Below are 18,038 nucleotides of genomic sequence, written 5' to 3' on the forward strand. Positions count from 1 at the left end.
GAAAGAGTTCTCTTACTTCCAGGAGCTTCAATCCTCAGAGAATTCAAGGAAGGCAACTACAGTGCCTCGGGGAACAGGGAGCCTGGGTAGGGAAAGGTCCCGGTGCAGGCTGACCAGGGCATCTGGCCTCAACGTTGAGGAGCTGACTGTGGCCCATTCTCAGCTGGCAGGGGAGCAGTGTCTGACCCAGCTACTCCTCCCTCCTTCCACCTTTCAGAGCTGGGAGAATTCCAACCCCTACTCCCCAGGCTGGGTGGCAGGGAGGCACAGGTAGGGGCAAGCCCTTTGTGGGGAGCAAAAAATCCAGAGGCTCCTTCTGGTGAAAAATGATCTTCCACTCCACGAAAGGAAAATAAATTGTCAACAATAAGGTATCTATTCCATCTAGATCACATTATCTACCACCTAAAAATGGAAATATTGGCAAGACTGTGGGGAAACGTGTGCATTTTACTGGTAATGAGTGTAAGCTGGTGCCTCCTGTCAGAAAGAGCAATTTGGTGTTAACATCCTCACAAACAAAAACATTCTTGAAAGCAGTAATGCTCCAAGAATCTATTCCGGGCAAGTAATCCCAACGCAGATGACAGTGTAGGCACAACTGTTTATCATGTTATTTATGTAATCCATACAGTCCTAGAATCTCCAGCCTTTGGAGCTCAGAGGGAGCTCTCTGCCCTCCAATGTAACTTAAGTTCCACCCTTATCTGCCCACTTAGAGCTTTCAATATTTAAATAATATATTGGCGTCCAGGGTCAGCTAAAGGGCTTTCTTAAATAGATAGACAGATGACAATAACCACGGACACACTGGAACAGAAACAACCTAAAATATGTTTGCTTTCTGCAGTCGTGGCTTGGCAGCTGTTCTTGGCTGGGGGACATCCCACATCTAAGACAGGAAGCTGGTGGCAGCAAAGATGAAAAAGTTGCTGGAGTCAGTCCACTCTAGGCTCCTAATCATTATGAAAAGTGGAAAGTACTGCTGGGGTACAAGCCAACTCTGAAAATGATCAGACAAGGCAGAACAAAAGCAGATATCCTCCACAATGTCTGCCCAGCCTTGAGGAAATCTGAAATAGAGATCTACACCTGTTGGCCAAAATTTGTGCCCATCACTACTGCAGTGGCAATAATATTGAATTGAGCAGAACGGGTAGAAAATATTACGGAGTTCCAACACTGGCTATCATTATTCTAAGTGATCATGTTTAGAAACATACCAAAACAGACTGGTGAAAAGTAAATCACACAAAATTATTCTTTAATAAAGTCGGCCAGAACCTGTTTAAATAAATATTCACTGTTCAACATTAAAGTACTTCCATGAAGTGGGAAACTCATTATTTTAAATACCTTTAAAATATTTAATACCGTGGGGAAGCCTACCATCATAGCACGAAGTGGATACAAAAGTAGAACTTGAAACTGTACGCTCCCCTTTATACATTAACAAGTGTCCCAGACCCCATCTTCGTTTCCTCACTAAAGGTATGTCTGATCTGTTAGCTGGCTCTTTCTGCCTGAGAAGTGAAGGGCCCCTGATTTATAGCATTTGCCAATAACACCATGGTCAATTTTATGTTTTTATTTAAAAATTTTTTTCCACTGCACGGCACAGAATGTGGGCTCTAATTTGCCAACCAGGGTTCTAACCCTCATCCTCTGCAGTATAAGTGAGGAGTCCATTAGACCACTAGGGAAGTCTTTCACTAGGGTCAATTTTATTTATTTTTTTAAATATTTATTTGTGGCTGCATTGGCTGTTGGCTGCCCTATGGCATGTAGGGATCTTAGTTTCCTGACCAGGGATCAAACCTGTGTCTCCTGCCTTCTAAGGCAGATTCTTAACCACTGGACCATGAGGGAAGTTCCCCCATGATCAACTTTAAACTGCCAATATGGTGTTGTTAAACAGAGTTGGAAAGAAATAGGTATAATCAGTTCTTGAAAGCTAGAATAGAGATGGCTCCAATGACTACTGCCTGCATCCCACTGCTGGGAAAGTTTCACAACAGAACTGCTGGGTCTCTGGTTCTATCATTCTTTCAAGTTAACTAGAATCTTCTGTCAAGACAAACCAACACTCAGAAGGCTAGAACAGGACATGTTCAATCGAGTCTCACACCAAATCCTGAGCCACCATCTTTGTTTCTAAGCCTGATCCTATCCAGACTGTCTACACTAACAGTGATTTTTTTTTTAACAGATCCCATTGTCTCTCCTTGTAGTCTAGCTTCCATAAGACCCCCTTATCTGTCTGTAGTGTCTGTATTTTCTGGACCCCAAGGGCTTCCCTGGTGACTCAGATGGTAAAGAATCCTCCTGCAACGCGAGAGACTTGGTTCAGTCCCTGGGTTGGGAAGATCTCCTGGAGAAGGAAATGGCAACCCACTCCAGTATTTTTGCCTAGAGAATCCCCATGGACAGAGGAGCCTGGCAGGCTACAGTCCATGGGGTCACAAAGAGTCGGACACGACTGAGGGACTAAGAATGGCACAATTATGATCACAATTCAGGGGTTTTCTCAGTCTTGGGATACACTCAGATGTCAATCAAATGTGGACTAAGTAACTTGGGTTACGAGGGAAGGGGATGGCATGCAAACACCACGTCTAAGAATCGCTGAGATCCACATTCCTCTCCCTCCCCCGAGCTTGCAGCAGTCTACCTTTATAAAATAAGTTTTCCTGGAGAGCAGAATCTTTCACCTAAAGCACATATGGACCCTTCCCAGCTCAGCACCGGTGTGCCAATCCTATTAAAACACTGCACTAGACCCAACATGCATGTTCTGCTTAAGCCACTGTGAGGTTGTCCACTGGGAGTTGTGCCCAGAGGGATTTTTCCATCCCTCTTTTCTGAGGTTCAATTCTTCCTACCAGATTGAGTCTACCAACTTCCCTTGGTCCTAGACACCCTTTAGGCCTCTCTAGGGGCACAGACGGAGAAGGCAATGGCACCCCACTCCAGTACTCTTGCCTGCAAAATCCCACGGGCGGAGGAGCCTGGTAGGCTACAGTCCATGGGGTCGCAAAGAGTCGGACATGACTGAGCGACTTCACTTTCATGCATTGGAGAAGGAAATGGCAACCCACTCCAGTGTTCTTGCCTGGAGAACCCCAGAGATGGGCGAGGCTGGTGGGCTGCCATCTATGGAGTCCAACAGAGTCGGACACGACTTAGCAGCAGCAGCAGCAGCAGGGGCACAGAAGTTTCAAAGCCTTGATAACTAGAGCCATGGACAGCTGGTTTCCCAATCTAAGAATTAGGGTTGGGTCCTTATCCTGCATTCAGGAATGGCAATTTATGCATTAACTTTACAGGGCAAAACCCCCAGTCAGTCTGCAGCTCCATGGGGAGGAGCTATTTGGGGATGCTACAGCTTTTGGAATCACATTGAGCATAAGGTTAGTGTTGATGACTTGCAGTACTCCTAGCTGCTGCCACTGGGACCAACTGGAAAGCTTGCCAACCAAAGATGTGGATTCTCAGATCCTCCTCCCACTACCTACTGCTACAGTAAGAAGTTACGTTTTTGTGTACACCAGCCCTTAGTGTCTTATAACTTTCGAAGACTTCTATCAGACCGGCAAATTTGGCAAGGTTTTCCAAATGAAGCATAGTGCAAAGTAGGGATGCGATACGTTTACTATCTGAAGCTCTGATACTTTGGCCACCTGATGTGAAGAGCAGACTCATTGTAAAAGACCCTGATGCTGGGAAAGATTGAAGGCAGAAAAGGACAGCAGAGGACAAGATGGTTGGATGGCATAACCGACTCAGTGGACATGAGTTTGAGCTGGTGAGGGACAGGGAAGCCTGGCGTGATGCAGTCCATGGGGTCGCAAAGAGTTGGACACAACTGAGTGACTGAACAATATGTTTATAAAATGAGTGAACAATGGTGTGCACAATGCCTACGTCTTCTGAGACTGATCTTCTGAGAAGGAACTCTCGAAGATTTCTAAAGTAAATCCTGAGGAACTTCTTGGAGCATTATATATTCTAATATTGATATAATCTTTCCTCAGTCTTTCCCTATGTAGTAAGTTATCATTTGTTGCAAGATTTAAAGTTTTTAAAACTGTTATAGGGAATCCCCTGGCAGTCCAATGGTGAGGACTCTGCGCTTTAACTGCTGAAGGTCTGGGTTCAGGCTATGGTTGGGGAACTAATAAGATGCCATAAGCTGCATGGTGTTGCCAAAACAAAAACAAAAAAAGCTTTTATGAGATACATTTAGCAAAACTTCCAAAAAATGTTACCAGGAAATAACTGTCTTCAGTAATATAAGCAAGTGCACAGTAGCCTCAGAAACCTGTAATTCAACTCAGTTGCTTATTTAGTGAAGCAGTTCAAACATTTCTCAAATTTTTGGCTAGAACTTAAATTACATGCAGGAAAAACAAACGAAAAAAAAGTCCCTTCTGTATGCAGAATACAAATAATGTATTCCCAGCATGAAAGGGTCTATAAAAATACTTCACTAAATATATCTTGCAAGCCAGTCAAATGGATTCTGGTCCTTAGCTACGCTACTTTACAAAGGAAATGGGATACTCACATCTGCAAGCCACAATGACTAGAAACACGTGCCAACGTTTCTTCCCTGATTTCTCTGGGTTTTTAAGATTTGCTTTTTGTTTATTACAAGAGGTGTAAATTTGCCCATGATCCTGGGTCATAGGAAACAATGGGAACAATGATGGGGGAAAACAATGGAAACAGTGATAGACTATTTTGGACTCCAAAATCACTGCAGATGGTTGACTGCAGCCATGAAATTAAAAGACGCTTGTTCCTTGGAAGAAAAGCTATGACCCACGTAGACAGCATATTAAAAAGCAGACATTACTTTGCCAACAAAGGCCCACCTAGTCAAAGCTATGGTTTTCCCAATAATCATGTATGGATGTAAGAGTTGGACTATAAAGAAAGTTGAGCACCAAAGAATTGATACTTTTGAACTCTGGTGTTGGAGAAGACTCTTGAGAGTCCCTTGGACTGCAAAGTCAAACCAGTCAATCCTAAAGGAAATCAACCCTGAATATTCATTGGAAGGTCTGATGCTGAAGCTGAAACTCCAATACTTTGGCCACCTGATGCAGAAGAACTGACTCACTGGAAAAGATCTTGATTCTGGGAAAGACAAGGCAGAAGGGCACAAGAGAGGATGAGACGGCTGGATGGCTGACTGAACTGGGTCATAGAGCAAGTCCACTTCAGACATATGTGCCACCAACAGGCGAGTTTCAGAAACATCGATCACGAACCAAGTGTGTTATGGCAGCTTCCAAGTGGACCACTAATCTACTGGAAGCAACTGGTTCTCTTGACTTCACTAGAGGATCAAATAAAAGAGACTTCTTCCTAAGTCACAGCCTAGCAATAAGGATGAGTAAAGCTGAGTTCATCAATGCCAACCCAGGAATTGCTGTAACACTTTCTCATTCCAACTGGCATTTTTAATAATCTTTATTACTTTTCTGATTCCAATCACAGGATATATACTCAGTACAAAACTTGAAAAAGTCACAGAGACACTAAAGGAAAATACAAAATATATCTCCACTTTTATTATTAAAGTTCTCAGAGAAAAGTTAGATGACACAATAAACAATATATATAGGCTCCATTGAGATCCAATGTTGTTTTTCTTCCTGTATTTTGTATTTTGCTGAGCCATTTAGAAGTTGTAGTTATTGTGAGCTTCATCTCTAATCTCTCTCAAGAATAAGGACAACGGCCTACATAACTATAAGAACAATACCATAGCTAATAAAGTAAATCCATTATCACCCAATTTGTTCCATTTTCAAATTTCCAATTGTCACAAGAATCATTTATTTTACACTTGAGTTCTAGAATGTCACACATTCTATATTCATCCAATTATTTCCCCTTAATGTTTAACTTTAACTCATTTCTCTACTCCCTCTGCTTTCTGTTAGTTGGAAGTCTAGATGCTAAATTCAAGTTACCTTTTGGGGTGGGGAGGGGCCTACGTGTTGGATCCTTCAAATCATCATCTCCTATCAATCAGGAAGCACATACCAGGCTGTCCCATTAGTGATGCCAGGTTTGATCACTTGATTACAATGATGATAAATCAGTCTATTGTCAAGACAGAGAGCTTTTCATTTTTGCAAGTTTATATAGCAACATTTGAGCACTCCACTAAGATTCTGTTCCTTAGGAGCCTTTTGGGTTTTGCATCCACAGATGATCTTTGCCTGATCAGTTATTCTGTTAATGGTTCAGGCTCTCATTAAAATACCAAATCCTTTCATGGTACCTGCCAAGTACGCAGCATGACCTTTGGGACAATGGACTCTCTAGGTAGACTTGAGTCACCAGACTGCTCCCAATGAGGCTGGAATATGGTTTGTCAGACTGTTTCAGGCTGAAGCTTCTGGGGAAACATGCTTGTCAAGCCCACTTCCAGCTCCATAAACTGAGAAGACTCACGTGGGAAAACCATGAATACAAAGGCCAGATCTAAAGTACCTCCACACTCCAGGGACTGAGTTGCAATTTGGATCTTAGTCTAGTTAAACAAGCCCACTGCGGTCAGGCCTGCTTTGCTGATAAACCCAGATTTTATAAGAACAGAAACTGCTGGAAAAGTAATAATAGAGTTGTTGCAAAACTGAAAACCGCTGGTCTGCCAAGAGAGAAACACATCTCTACAAATCACACTGGCATTTAGTACCACTATACATTCACATAAGAAAGAAAATAAAACATAAACAAAATGCTAGAAATACACTGTTGATAACTGTGCTGAAAAAGGCAGGGTGGATGAGGTTTAAAGGGATGGAGAGCATTCCAAAATTCAGATTTTCTCGAGAACTCTTCAGATTTCAAAATTTCAAAACAGGAGATGACCATCAGTGACCAACCAGTTAACCAAAATTTGCTTCTGAAAGGGTATTTCAGGATATTCCATCTTTATCTGTAACACAGTTCTGTAATTTCAAAAAAATTCTTTTTCTGGAGGAAAATGAAACCTTCGTAAGCTGGATGGCAGAGTAAGAATTACACAATGGCAAACAACATAATGAATTACTAAGTTGAAATTTCATTGACTGTGGCCAAAAACACCAAGGCAGAGGTACAGAACGGGGAAATCAGCTTCATGGGTTTCTGTTATTTGAAAACTCCAGGCTCATCTGCAGGAGAACAGCCTAGGGGCCAAGGCGTTCGGAGGTTCAGGAGATATGAGTGTTGATCCGTCAGACTGGCCTGGCCACACGTGCTGGTCAGAGTTGGGCCCAGAAGGGTACATGCAAGAAGGGCCTTGGATGACCTGGGGACACCCAGAGTGGAGGAGACTTGCCATGTGGAATCTCAAATCCACGACTCCAAGGTACTGGGGCTGAGCAAAGATCACTTGAATGTTCTCAACAGAAGGCCCAAAGTTTACAATCATTTAAAAAGCAACATGCCTTTAAAAGCTGTCTTTTAAAAAGTACTCATCTGTGGTAAACAGTACTCATCTATGGTAATCCATTTCTGAGTTAATTTTCTAAAAGGAAAGAATATAGTATGCCTGCAGCAAATACAATGTATAAACCCAGTAAGGCAGCAGAAACATGAACTGTGCAGGCATGTATAACAAGTATGCAGATGTCATTTATTTGGTCCATAAGTACAGTATAGTTGTATTTGAGTTTTACAAAACATCAAATATAAATAACCTGAAACTGTAACAATACACAAAAATTGGCTTCTTACACAGACATACCAGGCAGTACAAGCTGAAAACTTGAGTAAATTAACAACTGTTTTACATTAATATACATAGTGCCAGTTAACATTTAAAAACAAGTTTCAATGCATAGCACTCGATACTTCTTTGAATCTGTTTCAGTCAGTTAAGAGTATGAAAATGGTTAGATCTAGGCTAAAAATAATTCTTCTTCTAACCAAAAATAAAGGCATAATATTTATAACCAGGTATCAACTTTACTAAACCACAATATTTTAAAACTGTTAAATGATACCGAAGGGTATTTACATTAAAAAGGCAACATGCACGGTGTTGTTTCATCTCATGGACTGGTTATGCACATACTTTGTTCAAAGGGTTTTAAAACTATATTCCTACTTTCAATACAGCATACTGCAATGTTTCTAATAGTTCTAGCAAAATGAATGCTTTCAAAGGGAGCAGAATCATCTTCAAGTCACTGGTGTCAATATTTTCCCTTTGGAACAAAGGACGTAACAAATAACCTGGTTCTGCCCAGAAGGCCTTAATGGAGTAAGAGGTTCCGTTCAGAGGCATTTCTGTTCAATCTAATGCTATAACCTCATCAAGCTCCTCTGCCTGCTCTATGCGTGACCTTTTCGCACTGACACTCTCTTTCTCATCTAGCTTCCTCTTGCGACTTCTTTCTTCTTCACTGATATCAGCATTATTTGAGGGACCTTCTTCATCCGAATCAACTATGAGCACATCATCTTGCTCTTGTGCTTATTTCAGAAAAAAAGGGGAAAAAAATGGTTAAAAGTGGGGGGCGACTAGAAGCTCACTGCAATTTTATGTACATGAAAAACTACTCTTCTAACATACATCAAACTTCAGAATGACTACCCTCAGGGAACCCTTGCTTTATACATTACGTATTTCTGTACTGTTTCACTGTTTTGTTACAAGCACCTATTTCTTTCCTAATCAAAACAAAAAATTTTAACAAGCATTATATAATTCAGAGGAACTGTTACAGTTCCTTGTTTCTATTTCTCCAACAGAAAAGGGGAGGGTGCGTATCCTAATATTCGTAGCAGTGATAATAGTAATAAACAACAACAATAACAACATATACATAGCACTTACAATGTGCCAGGAACTGTTCTGAGCACTTTGCATATACAACTCATTTAATCATCACAACCACCCTATAAAGAAGATAACATTATTATCCATTTTCCAGAAGAGGAAACGGAGGTACAGAGACTTGCCCAAGGTCACACAGTAGTAGCAGAGGATGGGATCGATTAAAACCCATGAAGTGGGGCTCTATAGTGCATGCTCTTAACTTACACTATGGTTGGAATTGTGTCACCCACCCCCGACATTCCACTAAGTCAAAGGCACAGTACCTACCTTACTGCTAGTCTCCAAAACCTAGCCACATAGTGGAAAATAAATGCACGCTGCAAATTATGATTTTTGTAAACTACCAGTCCTTTCCTCAAAATAGGAATGATGAACCTTTCTATTTTTCGGGGGGGAGGTGGGGGGTGGAGGGCAGGGGCGAAGGGTCATGAACCCATGGCCCACACACTCTAGGCCAGCAGTCTGGACTTCAACCTTTTTGCCACCAGGAACCAACTTCATGGAAAACAATTTTTCCACGGACTGAGGGTGGGGAGATGGTTTGGAGATGACTCAAGTGCATTACATTTATTGTGCACTTTATTTCAAATCTAGTGCCACTGCTGATCTAACAGGATACTGGTTGATGGCCCAGAGGTTGGGCAACCCTGCTCTAGACGATCTCTAAATTCATTTTCACAATGCTCGGAGAACATCAGAACCAAAGAAGCACTGATATTCCAAAGAATACCAAAGACACAGGGTCAAAGAAATGAAAACAGAGAAGGAAAAAATGAGTAACTTTTGGTTTCCTGACACTAAAGAACCAAGAGGTGTGTGTGTGTGTTTGGGGGGGTGGGGGGTGGTGCAGGTAGTGAACATTCACACTGGAGTACAGTAAAGCACCAACACTGAAAACCCAGGAAACAGAGCTTCTGATACACTCTACCAAAGTCACTGGTTCTGAGAAAACTGAAATGCTGTACTTACCAAGCATCTGTTCACTCAAAACAGTCAGATGCACTGATTCACTGTCCGCAAAAACATGCATATAAAATCCCAAAGCAGTACTACTCAGAATGAACCATCTTTATGCACTAGTACACTGACATTTCCAGTTGTAAAAATAAAATGTATCTATTTTCTATAAAAATTTTACCCAGTCTTAAATATCTTCATGGGTTATACATTCAAAGTTCCATTAAAACAATGCCGAACCAACACACACCTTTAGTAGTCCTGTGAGTAGTTCTATTTTATGGTCAATGTTCATAAGACAATCAGTTTGTTGTAAATAGTCCTGCTTGGTGGGTGACTGCTGGCTGGGGCTGTGACTCACCTGTGGATGTGGAAGGCTGAGCTCCATCGTCGCTGCCATTGGTTATGCTTTTGGCAGCATCTTCAGCTTGCTTGGGCCCCACTTTTTCTGGGGCATCACCAACAACTTCAAATTCAACATCCTTTCCTAGGTCTTCACTGTAAGGAGAATCGCGTACTGTAACACTGAACCACTGCTATGACTATTTACAAAAGCAAAGGCGCACCAAAGAGAAACTGTCCTCAAACCTCAAAATGTGTATACTACATACACACCTTTTATTTGTGTGTATACTACATACACACCTTTTATTTGTGTGTATACTACATACACACCTTTTATTTGTGTGTATACTACATACACACCTTTTATTTGGCTTCTGATTTTCAAAGAGTTAAAAAAAAAGACTACATCATAGATTTTTATGTGTTCGAAGCTCAATTCAAATGGTCAATAACACTGTCCTTTCAATTCAGGGAAAAAAATTTTAACTTTTATACCTAATGCAGAAAACTTGAGTCAAAAATTGTGAGGCCTGGTGTAATTCTTAGGCATTTTTTCTTCAGCTATATGAAAAGATTCTATACATGCTCTTCTGATCATAACCAGAGTAATTTAGTGTTTGGGGGCAGAGTTACACAGCTTCTTGATTTTCCTCCATCTTCACAGGCAGCACTCTGCTTTTGTAATGAGTTCCCAAAAACATGTACAAAAATTTAACGCATGAAAGTCAAACAAAAGACTTACATATTATAAGGGGGGTTCTGTTCACAGAGAGCTAAAAGATATGATAAAAAAGACCCTAATTATGCCTCCTCTTTTAGACATCAACTGATATATTTCCATTTCATTGTACATGTCCTTCCACAACTGAACACAAGCACACCACTGACATCCAACTGGTGTGTAATTGGGGCCAGAGATCACCCCCCAGCAAGACCTATCTCTGACTCACCTGTCTCATTTTATACTATTATTAATAACTCACATTCAGTTTTTCCTGCCCTTTCCTGCTTTTTATAAACTAAGTATATATAATGTAATACTCTTGAACAATTATACAAGTTCCGTACATTTGGGTATAGATGGCAACACTGGCAAAACACATCTGTTAGATATAACCTGAAGAAATGAGCCAGGGTACAGCTTAGAGGTATCAATGAGCATGAACCAACCTTGTTCAACAGATAAGCACACCAAATGGAGAACCATCTGTATTTACGCTGTGCTACATATGTACAAATATCCTGTAATACAAGCAGTATGGATACTTTTAAAATAAAGTGGGCAGGATATAAAATAAAGTAAAAAGAAAAAAAATGTGACTCAGGAATCTATATATGGTAATTTTTAATGCTCTCTTGTTACTGTTCCAGATCACAATGAAACATTTGTTTTAGGGGAGAGATATTTCTTCCTTCCAAATTTTCTATTCAGTTCAACTATGAAAAGGAATGTACCCCTGATTATAACTATTCACACACCTGCATTTCTACCCTCTCTAGGTCTTTCTGATCAGCTACTACTGATGAGTTACCCTCAAACATTTCTTTCTGGATTCTCAGATTTTTCTGTAGGTCAAACCTCAGGGAACTTAATGGCCAACTTGAGCATATATATGGTGCAGTTTCAAATGAAAAGTAGGATTTAAGGGTAAGAAAACATTTTCTCTCCAATTTTAAGTTTATATATTCAAATAACTTCTTACACTTAAAATATTAATAGTTCCTACCTATGAAGGATGTTGATCAATAAAGTGTAGTCCTGAAGGAAGTCATCTGCTTGAAGTCGGCTCCCATTTCTAATTCCAAATTCTGACAATTTCTTGTGATTATTAGCTAAAAAATTTTTAAAGAAATTTAGATGCTTTAGTTATATCTCCATGAAGCAGTCAACCTTAGTTTTTACAAGATAAACCCCCTGCTATAAGCTGAATTGTATCTCCCCAAAATTCACATGCTGAAATGTCTCAGAATGTGACTGTACTTGGAGACAGTACTTTTTTTTAAAGAGGCGTTAAGTTAAAATGAGGCTGTTGGGGTGGACCCTAATCCAGTCTAACTGGTATCCTTAGAAGAAGCCAAGGAGAGGGGCCTCAGGAGAAACCAAACCCGTCAACCACCCCTCCAACATCATCGCTGGACCCTTTCATTAAGACTTCTAGCCTCTGGAACTAGGATAAAATGTATTATTTACGTCACTTCCCTGTGTGTTTGGGTGTGATGGCCCTAGTAATCTAGTTCACTAAAACATCAGGCACTTAGGAACTCAGCCCTGAAAACTCAACTACCAAAACTTCAAGGAAACTAAACTGAGAAGTTCTGAGAAACTTCTCCCTTTGAAACCAAATTAATATGGAATCCTACAGCAGTCAATGACAACTTTTAGAATTGTTCAAAATATACTATTTCTAAAAAGGCTATCCACAATATCAACCATCAGCCAATTTTACAATTCAGTTATTGAATTGTAAACTTTTATTTCAATAGTTTTTTCAACATAAATTTTCTGCATTTCTCAATGGACAGCCAGAGAGGTCCCCCAAAACTAATCACTCCAACTCAATTCTCTCTTCCATGTCATTTCTGCTAAATCTGAATAGCCCCAGGATGGAGCACATGATGCCAAGCATCCACTAGCACTCAGTAAGCCTTTGCTACATGGATTATAAATATTCCAGTGAAGAATAAACTCTCCAATCAAACTTTTGGTGTTACCATCTCCTCCTACCTATTCCAGGGCCTTCCTGCCTTTAACCATCCTTTCTCTCCTGCATGTTCAAATGCTCAAGTTTCATTTACAAAACCGCCTCCTCATTTAGCTCCCAATTTACACTGTCTCCTCACAACAGTAAGTCTGCTTTACTGAGAATTTGCTCTTGCCTACGGACTGTATAGAATCTGTATAGCCACAGTGCCTGGCACAAACAAAGTAAAATGTATTTTAAATTCTTAAACTTTGCTTATAATTTTAAAACTTATGTTGTTTTCTACATAATCCAATGGATTCCCTGGCAGCTCAGCTGGTAAAGAATCTACCTGCAATGCAGGAGATCCCAGTTTGATTCCTGGGTTGGAAAGATCCCCTGGAGGGCAAGGCTCCCCATTCTAGTATTCTTGCCTAAAGAATCCATGGACAGAGGAGCATGGTGGGCTACAGTCCATGGGGTCACAAAGAGTCGGACATGACTGAGCAACTAAGCACAGCACAACTATCTTTTTCTTCTTCTTCTTCTTTTATACCTTTTCGGTCTACCTGGAATGTCTCTGCAGAACAGTTAATTCCTACCCAGACTTCCATTTCCAAGCTCTTTCACACTCACTCAAATTCCACAGCCCAACATGTTCAAAAGGGAAACAGTCTCTGAGCAATTCTATCCAGGTGAATTAGCATCACTTCTGAAGCCTGAGTCTTGGCAATAGTTCTGTCCAAGCCAAACAATGCTACTCTTCCTCACCAGTGCTCTACATTCAGACTCTGCAAATCTCAAAACTGTCATTTGCTTTTGCGTTAGTAAAAATCCCTCACTTCCCTCAGTTTTTTTCTAACTGGCTCCCCACCTCCACTGTCACATCCTTGCCTTACTCTTCTGCAGATTACACATTACGACCCTGCTTAAACCCTAGAGGGAGCAGGGAATCGGCGGGGGGAATGATACACACACCCGTATACTACACACATGACACACAAAATCCTCAAGCTGCACCACTGGTGCCAACCCCACAGCACCCTACCTTCCAGGAAACACAACAGCTGGTCATTCCTAAAGCCCTTTATAGTGCTTTATAAGTGCACGCCTTTGCAGATGCTGTTCATTCTGCCCAACTGCAGACTCTCCCCTCTCAGTTCTTCATCAAGAATTGGCCCAGGAGTCCTCTCTCCTGTGATATGCCCCCTTGCCCTGTTAACCTTCCCTTTACAAAACTTCATTCAAACTTTGTACACCTTCCCTCTACAGTATTTCTTAGATGACACTAAATCTACTTGTTGCTAATCTCTCATCTCCTTCTAGGCTGTGAAATAGCCAGGGACTATTATCTTATTTATCCTTGAATTACAAATATCTATGACTATTCCTATAATACAGCATTTCAAAGGCTCGGAATAAATGCTCTCTCACCCTCAACAGCACATGTATTCTGTGGTAAAGGGTCACATTTAAGCCACTTAGATTCTAGACCAGTTTCCATTTTTAAGGTCCTAGCCTTTAAAAGAGCTGGCTAAAACTAATGGGAGGACATTTAGTCATTTTTTCTTTTTGGTGAAACCATATTTAACTAGAATTTTAATAAAAAACAGACTACTAGCCAGCCAAAGCACGACCTCCAATTACTTACGACCCAATATCCCCAAATTTCTGGGCAAGAAACTATAGCCAAAAAGAATCCTGACACTCTCCAACAAGACAGATGAGGTATGGGAACTTCAAAGTCCATTCAGATTGACCACTGTGATCCTCAGTACTGTAAACAGTAAATGGAAAAACTAATGTGCACCCCTTCACTCAGGGTGAGGGTGAGGGAACAAGGCAATGTATAATACCTTCTGTCTCTCCCTCTTCTGAAGATATTAGGATTGTTCCTTTTCCATCTTCAATTTGGACATCTGGTGCTACCATAGCAAATTTTTCTTTCACAATCTATAAGGAAAAAAATTCAAAATGTTAACATATGGAATTAAAGACCACAAATAGCCTAGACTTCTTATAAAGGCTCTTAACTCTCTCCTTCCACTGGAATTCACCCAATTACCTCATGCCCACGTTCTATCTGGAGAAGGCAATGGCACCCAACTCCAGTACTCTTGCCTGGAAAATCCCATGGATGGAGGAGCCTGGTAGGCTGCAGTCCATGGGGTCGCTAAGAGTCGGACACAACTGAGCGACTTCACTTTTACTTTTTACTTTCATGCATTGGAGAAGGAAATGGCAACCCACTCCAGTGTTCTTGCCTGGAGAATCCCAGGGACGGGGGAGCCGGGTGGGCTGTCATCTATGGGGTCACATAGAGTTGGTCACGATCGAAGCAACTTAACTGCAGCAGCACGTTCTATCCCATGTTTGACCACTGATAAGATCAGGTAACACTTCCTCCAGATGGGGACTAAGAACTCTTGGCTGGCTCTTGGTATTTTGTCCTTCCCAGCAGATTAGGTACTAAGCTAGACACTTGACATATTTTATCTTACTCTCTATTACAACTCCATACTGGAAGATGTTTTATAGATGAAAAACTTCTCATCAATCTGATTCTCTGATAAATAGTTTTCCCCTTCCCAAGCTCCATCTCTTCCCAAGTTCCATATCCCCTTCGCAAATTCCAAGATGGATCAGGAGTGATTAATACTATTAAATCTTACCTGATCCTAAACAAACAAACCAGCCAAAAAACCAAACAACAGATAACTCTCTAAAGGTCCAATTACACTCCAAATATGTGGAATTACCTTTAGCTCAAGAATGAGTAGATACCAATTATAATCATTTCTTTCCTAAGAAAGAACAAGGGGCAACCACCCTCTGCTGGCCAACATATCAAGTTCAGCTCCTTCTCCATCCAAAACATAAGTTCAAATCAACCTGTCCAATGTAACCAGTTCTGGGAGAAAGGCCATTCATTCTCAAGCAGCCTTGAGGGCCACAAAGTGTAGTCCTTCATGTCGGGAGGCATATCAACATGAAACATCACAATGTACACAATCAGAGGAACTATGTGAAGTGATTTCCAAAGTGAGAAGTGACACCCATTCAGGTCACTTGCTCTTTCCTAATTAAAAAAAAAAAAATACTAGGAGGAACTGAAGGACCAGGCTATAGGACCAAACCATACCTTAACCGTCCATCTCTCACACCAAAGCTCTACAGGTGAATCCAGGTGTGCTAACAATGCATCGCCTCAGGGACTAGCTTAATACACCATCACTAGAAACCTAAGGAACACAGAATTTGCTTGTGAAGATACTATGCTACCTATCTGTGTGCCACCTGTGGTCCACATTCTAGCCAAATGTACCTATTCCTCTCTGGGATGTGAAACACACATTCTGGAACCACAGAGAGAAAAGTCAACAGGACACAGATGGCAAAGGAACACACCTCAGTATTCAGGGTAATTATCTGGCTTTTAGTTTATCACAGTACACTGTAAAAGGCAAAAGGGGACTTGTTTTTTTCTTACAAAGAGTAACCCTGTGGAAGAGAACCAGGCTCTGCACTTACCTTATCTTGTAAGGTGAGAACCGTCACTTTATGAACATTCAGCCGCACAGTCACCTCTGGCTTGCTGGCACATACGTAACAGTTAGGATTGGGAGCATCCAGTGCACAAGGCACAAGAAGCTTCTTTCTTGGGTTTGGTTGTTTATTCAAAAAAATCTTTGGCAAAAAAAAAAAAAAAAAACCACAAGTAGAAATCAGGAATCTGAGTTATAATTTTATATACCATAGAACATTCACTTAAATATTCCCTTCCAGATGGCAAAGGATAAGGAAAATCAAGACCTTAAAAGGCTGACTTTTTCCCCAACCTTTTCAAATTAGCCACCTTGTAAATAAGGCTGAGCTTACTGAAATCTCGTTGTACTGAAAACTAGACTATTCTGCAAACTAACTTAGCATGAATAAGGGCCAAACCATACTTGTCTGTGGTATCATCATTGAATCAGTTTGGAGTGCCTTCCTAGTGGTTATTCTTATCAACTTTAAGTCAATTTCTAACAAGACCAGTGCACTAATTTCTCTAATGTTTGCACAGATACAAGGACCAAATTGAGCTGCATTTCTTTTCTAATTTTCTGATGACTGTGATATTAACATTCACATAACTAAAGGAAAAATAATGTATGTCTGGCACTATTACCATTTTCCTAATACCCAAACCAAAAAAAAAAAATTACATGAACCAAGGGAAATAAAAAACAAACTGCACTGAAGTTACAACTGTCAAGAGAACACCGGACGCTAATACACAAATTCTTACTGTGGAACTACCATGTAGTATGGTATCTGTTAAGATGAATAATCTCTGAAGAAGAACCCTATCAATTCCCCCCAACTTAAAGAAGTAAATCCCTTGACAGGCATTAAGTGCTAGGCAGAGGCCTCCTATAGCCTCTCCCCACAATGAATATACACTTGTACTGCCAGGGCTGGAACAGGGGACAATGGTTGATCTTCACTGGGAGGGTAACTCCGCTAAGAGAAATCGACAGTAATAAAAACAACTGCTAACACTACTAATACTCAGGCTAACACTTCTTTTAACCTATCCTGAGATTCATTTATAAATGGGAACAAAGGAAGCCCAGACATATGGGTATCATTAGCTCAAGACAGGAACAGAGATGAGCAAGTAAAGAAATAAGAAAAATGTTACAGGACAAAGTAAGACACTTGTTCAGGCTGCTATAAAAAGATAAGACATAAAAAAATATAGTTCTCAGAAATTAAAAACGTGATAGCCAAAATAATTTAAACAGCTGAACCAAGATGTCAGACTGGCATTATGATTCCACATTCCCTTACCCTGAAATTTCATGGAAACAATAAAAAGTATTTTAAGAATGCATTAATAATGACACTGAAAAGTTAAGAGTACCATCATAGACTAGACTAGGTTTTTTGCTTTTGTTTTTAAAAGACATTTCTGGAAGTAAACTGGTCCTTTTATTTTAACATTACTGCAAAAAGGAGAACCTAAAACAATAGCAAAATATTGGCTCCAATATTTTTAGGAAGTTTTTTAAATCCTCAGTGGTATGAAGGCAAAGTATCTTCAGACATGCAAATTCAATTCAGAAAGAAAACAGGAATCCAAAGGGAATATTCAAGTGGCTTTATTCTTAAAAGATAAACCCAGTCCAACCACTACTAATGCAGGAAACTCATGATAGGAG

At 40.5% G+C, this 18,038-nt stretch overlaps 1 protein-coding gene and 1 pseudogene across 2 annotated transcripts in view; one reads left to right on the plus strand and one right to left on the minus strand.

Moving 5' to 3' along the window:
* The first annotated feature begins 862 nt into the window (after nucleotides 1-862).
* LOC113876571 lies at nucleotides 863-1,845 on the plus strand (annotated as a pseudogene).
* A 3,707-nt stretch (nucleotides 1,846-5,552) lies between these two features.
* Nucleotides 5,553-18,038, minus strand: part of UBA2 (ubiquitin like modifier activating enzyme 2) — a 32,802-nt gene continuing 20,316 nt past the window's right edge. The window contains exons 13-18 of one of the 2 annotated variants that reach the window (XR_003506529.1): nucleotides 16,363-16,518; nucleotides 14,688-14,784; nucleotides 11,878-11,983; nucleotides 10,167-10,303; nucleotides 8,846-8,907; nucleotides 5,553-8,481 (exon numbers count right to left, since the gene is read on the minus strand). Coding sequence is in view for 1 of the 2 variants with exons in the window: in XM_027515966.1 (XP_027371767.1) it covers nucleotides 8,300-8,481; nucleotides 10,167-10,303; nucleotides 11,878-11,983; nucleotides 14,688-14,784; nucleotides 16,363-16,518 (678 nt within the window). In the remaining variant the exon portion in view is untranslated. The remainder of the gene's footprint in view (nucleotides 8,482-8,845; nucleotides 8,908-10,166; nucleotides 10,304-11,877; nucleotides 11,984-14,687; nucleotides 14,785-16,362; nucleotides 16,519-18,038) is intronic. The other variant, XM_027515966.1, reaches the window with a different exon arrangement.

Source organism: Bos indicus x Bos taurus, chromosome 18 (assembly GCF_003369695.1).
Source record: "Bos indicus x Bos taurus breed Angus x Brahman F1 hybrid chromosome 18, Bos_hybrid_MaternalHap_v2.0, whole genome shotgun sequence".
NCBI lineage: Eukaryota > Metazoa > Chordata > Mammalia > Artiodactyla > Bovidae > Bos > Bos indicus x Bos taurus.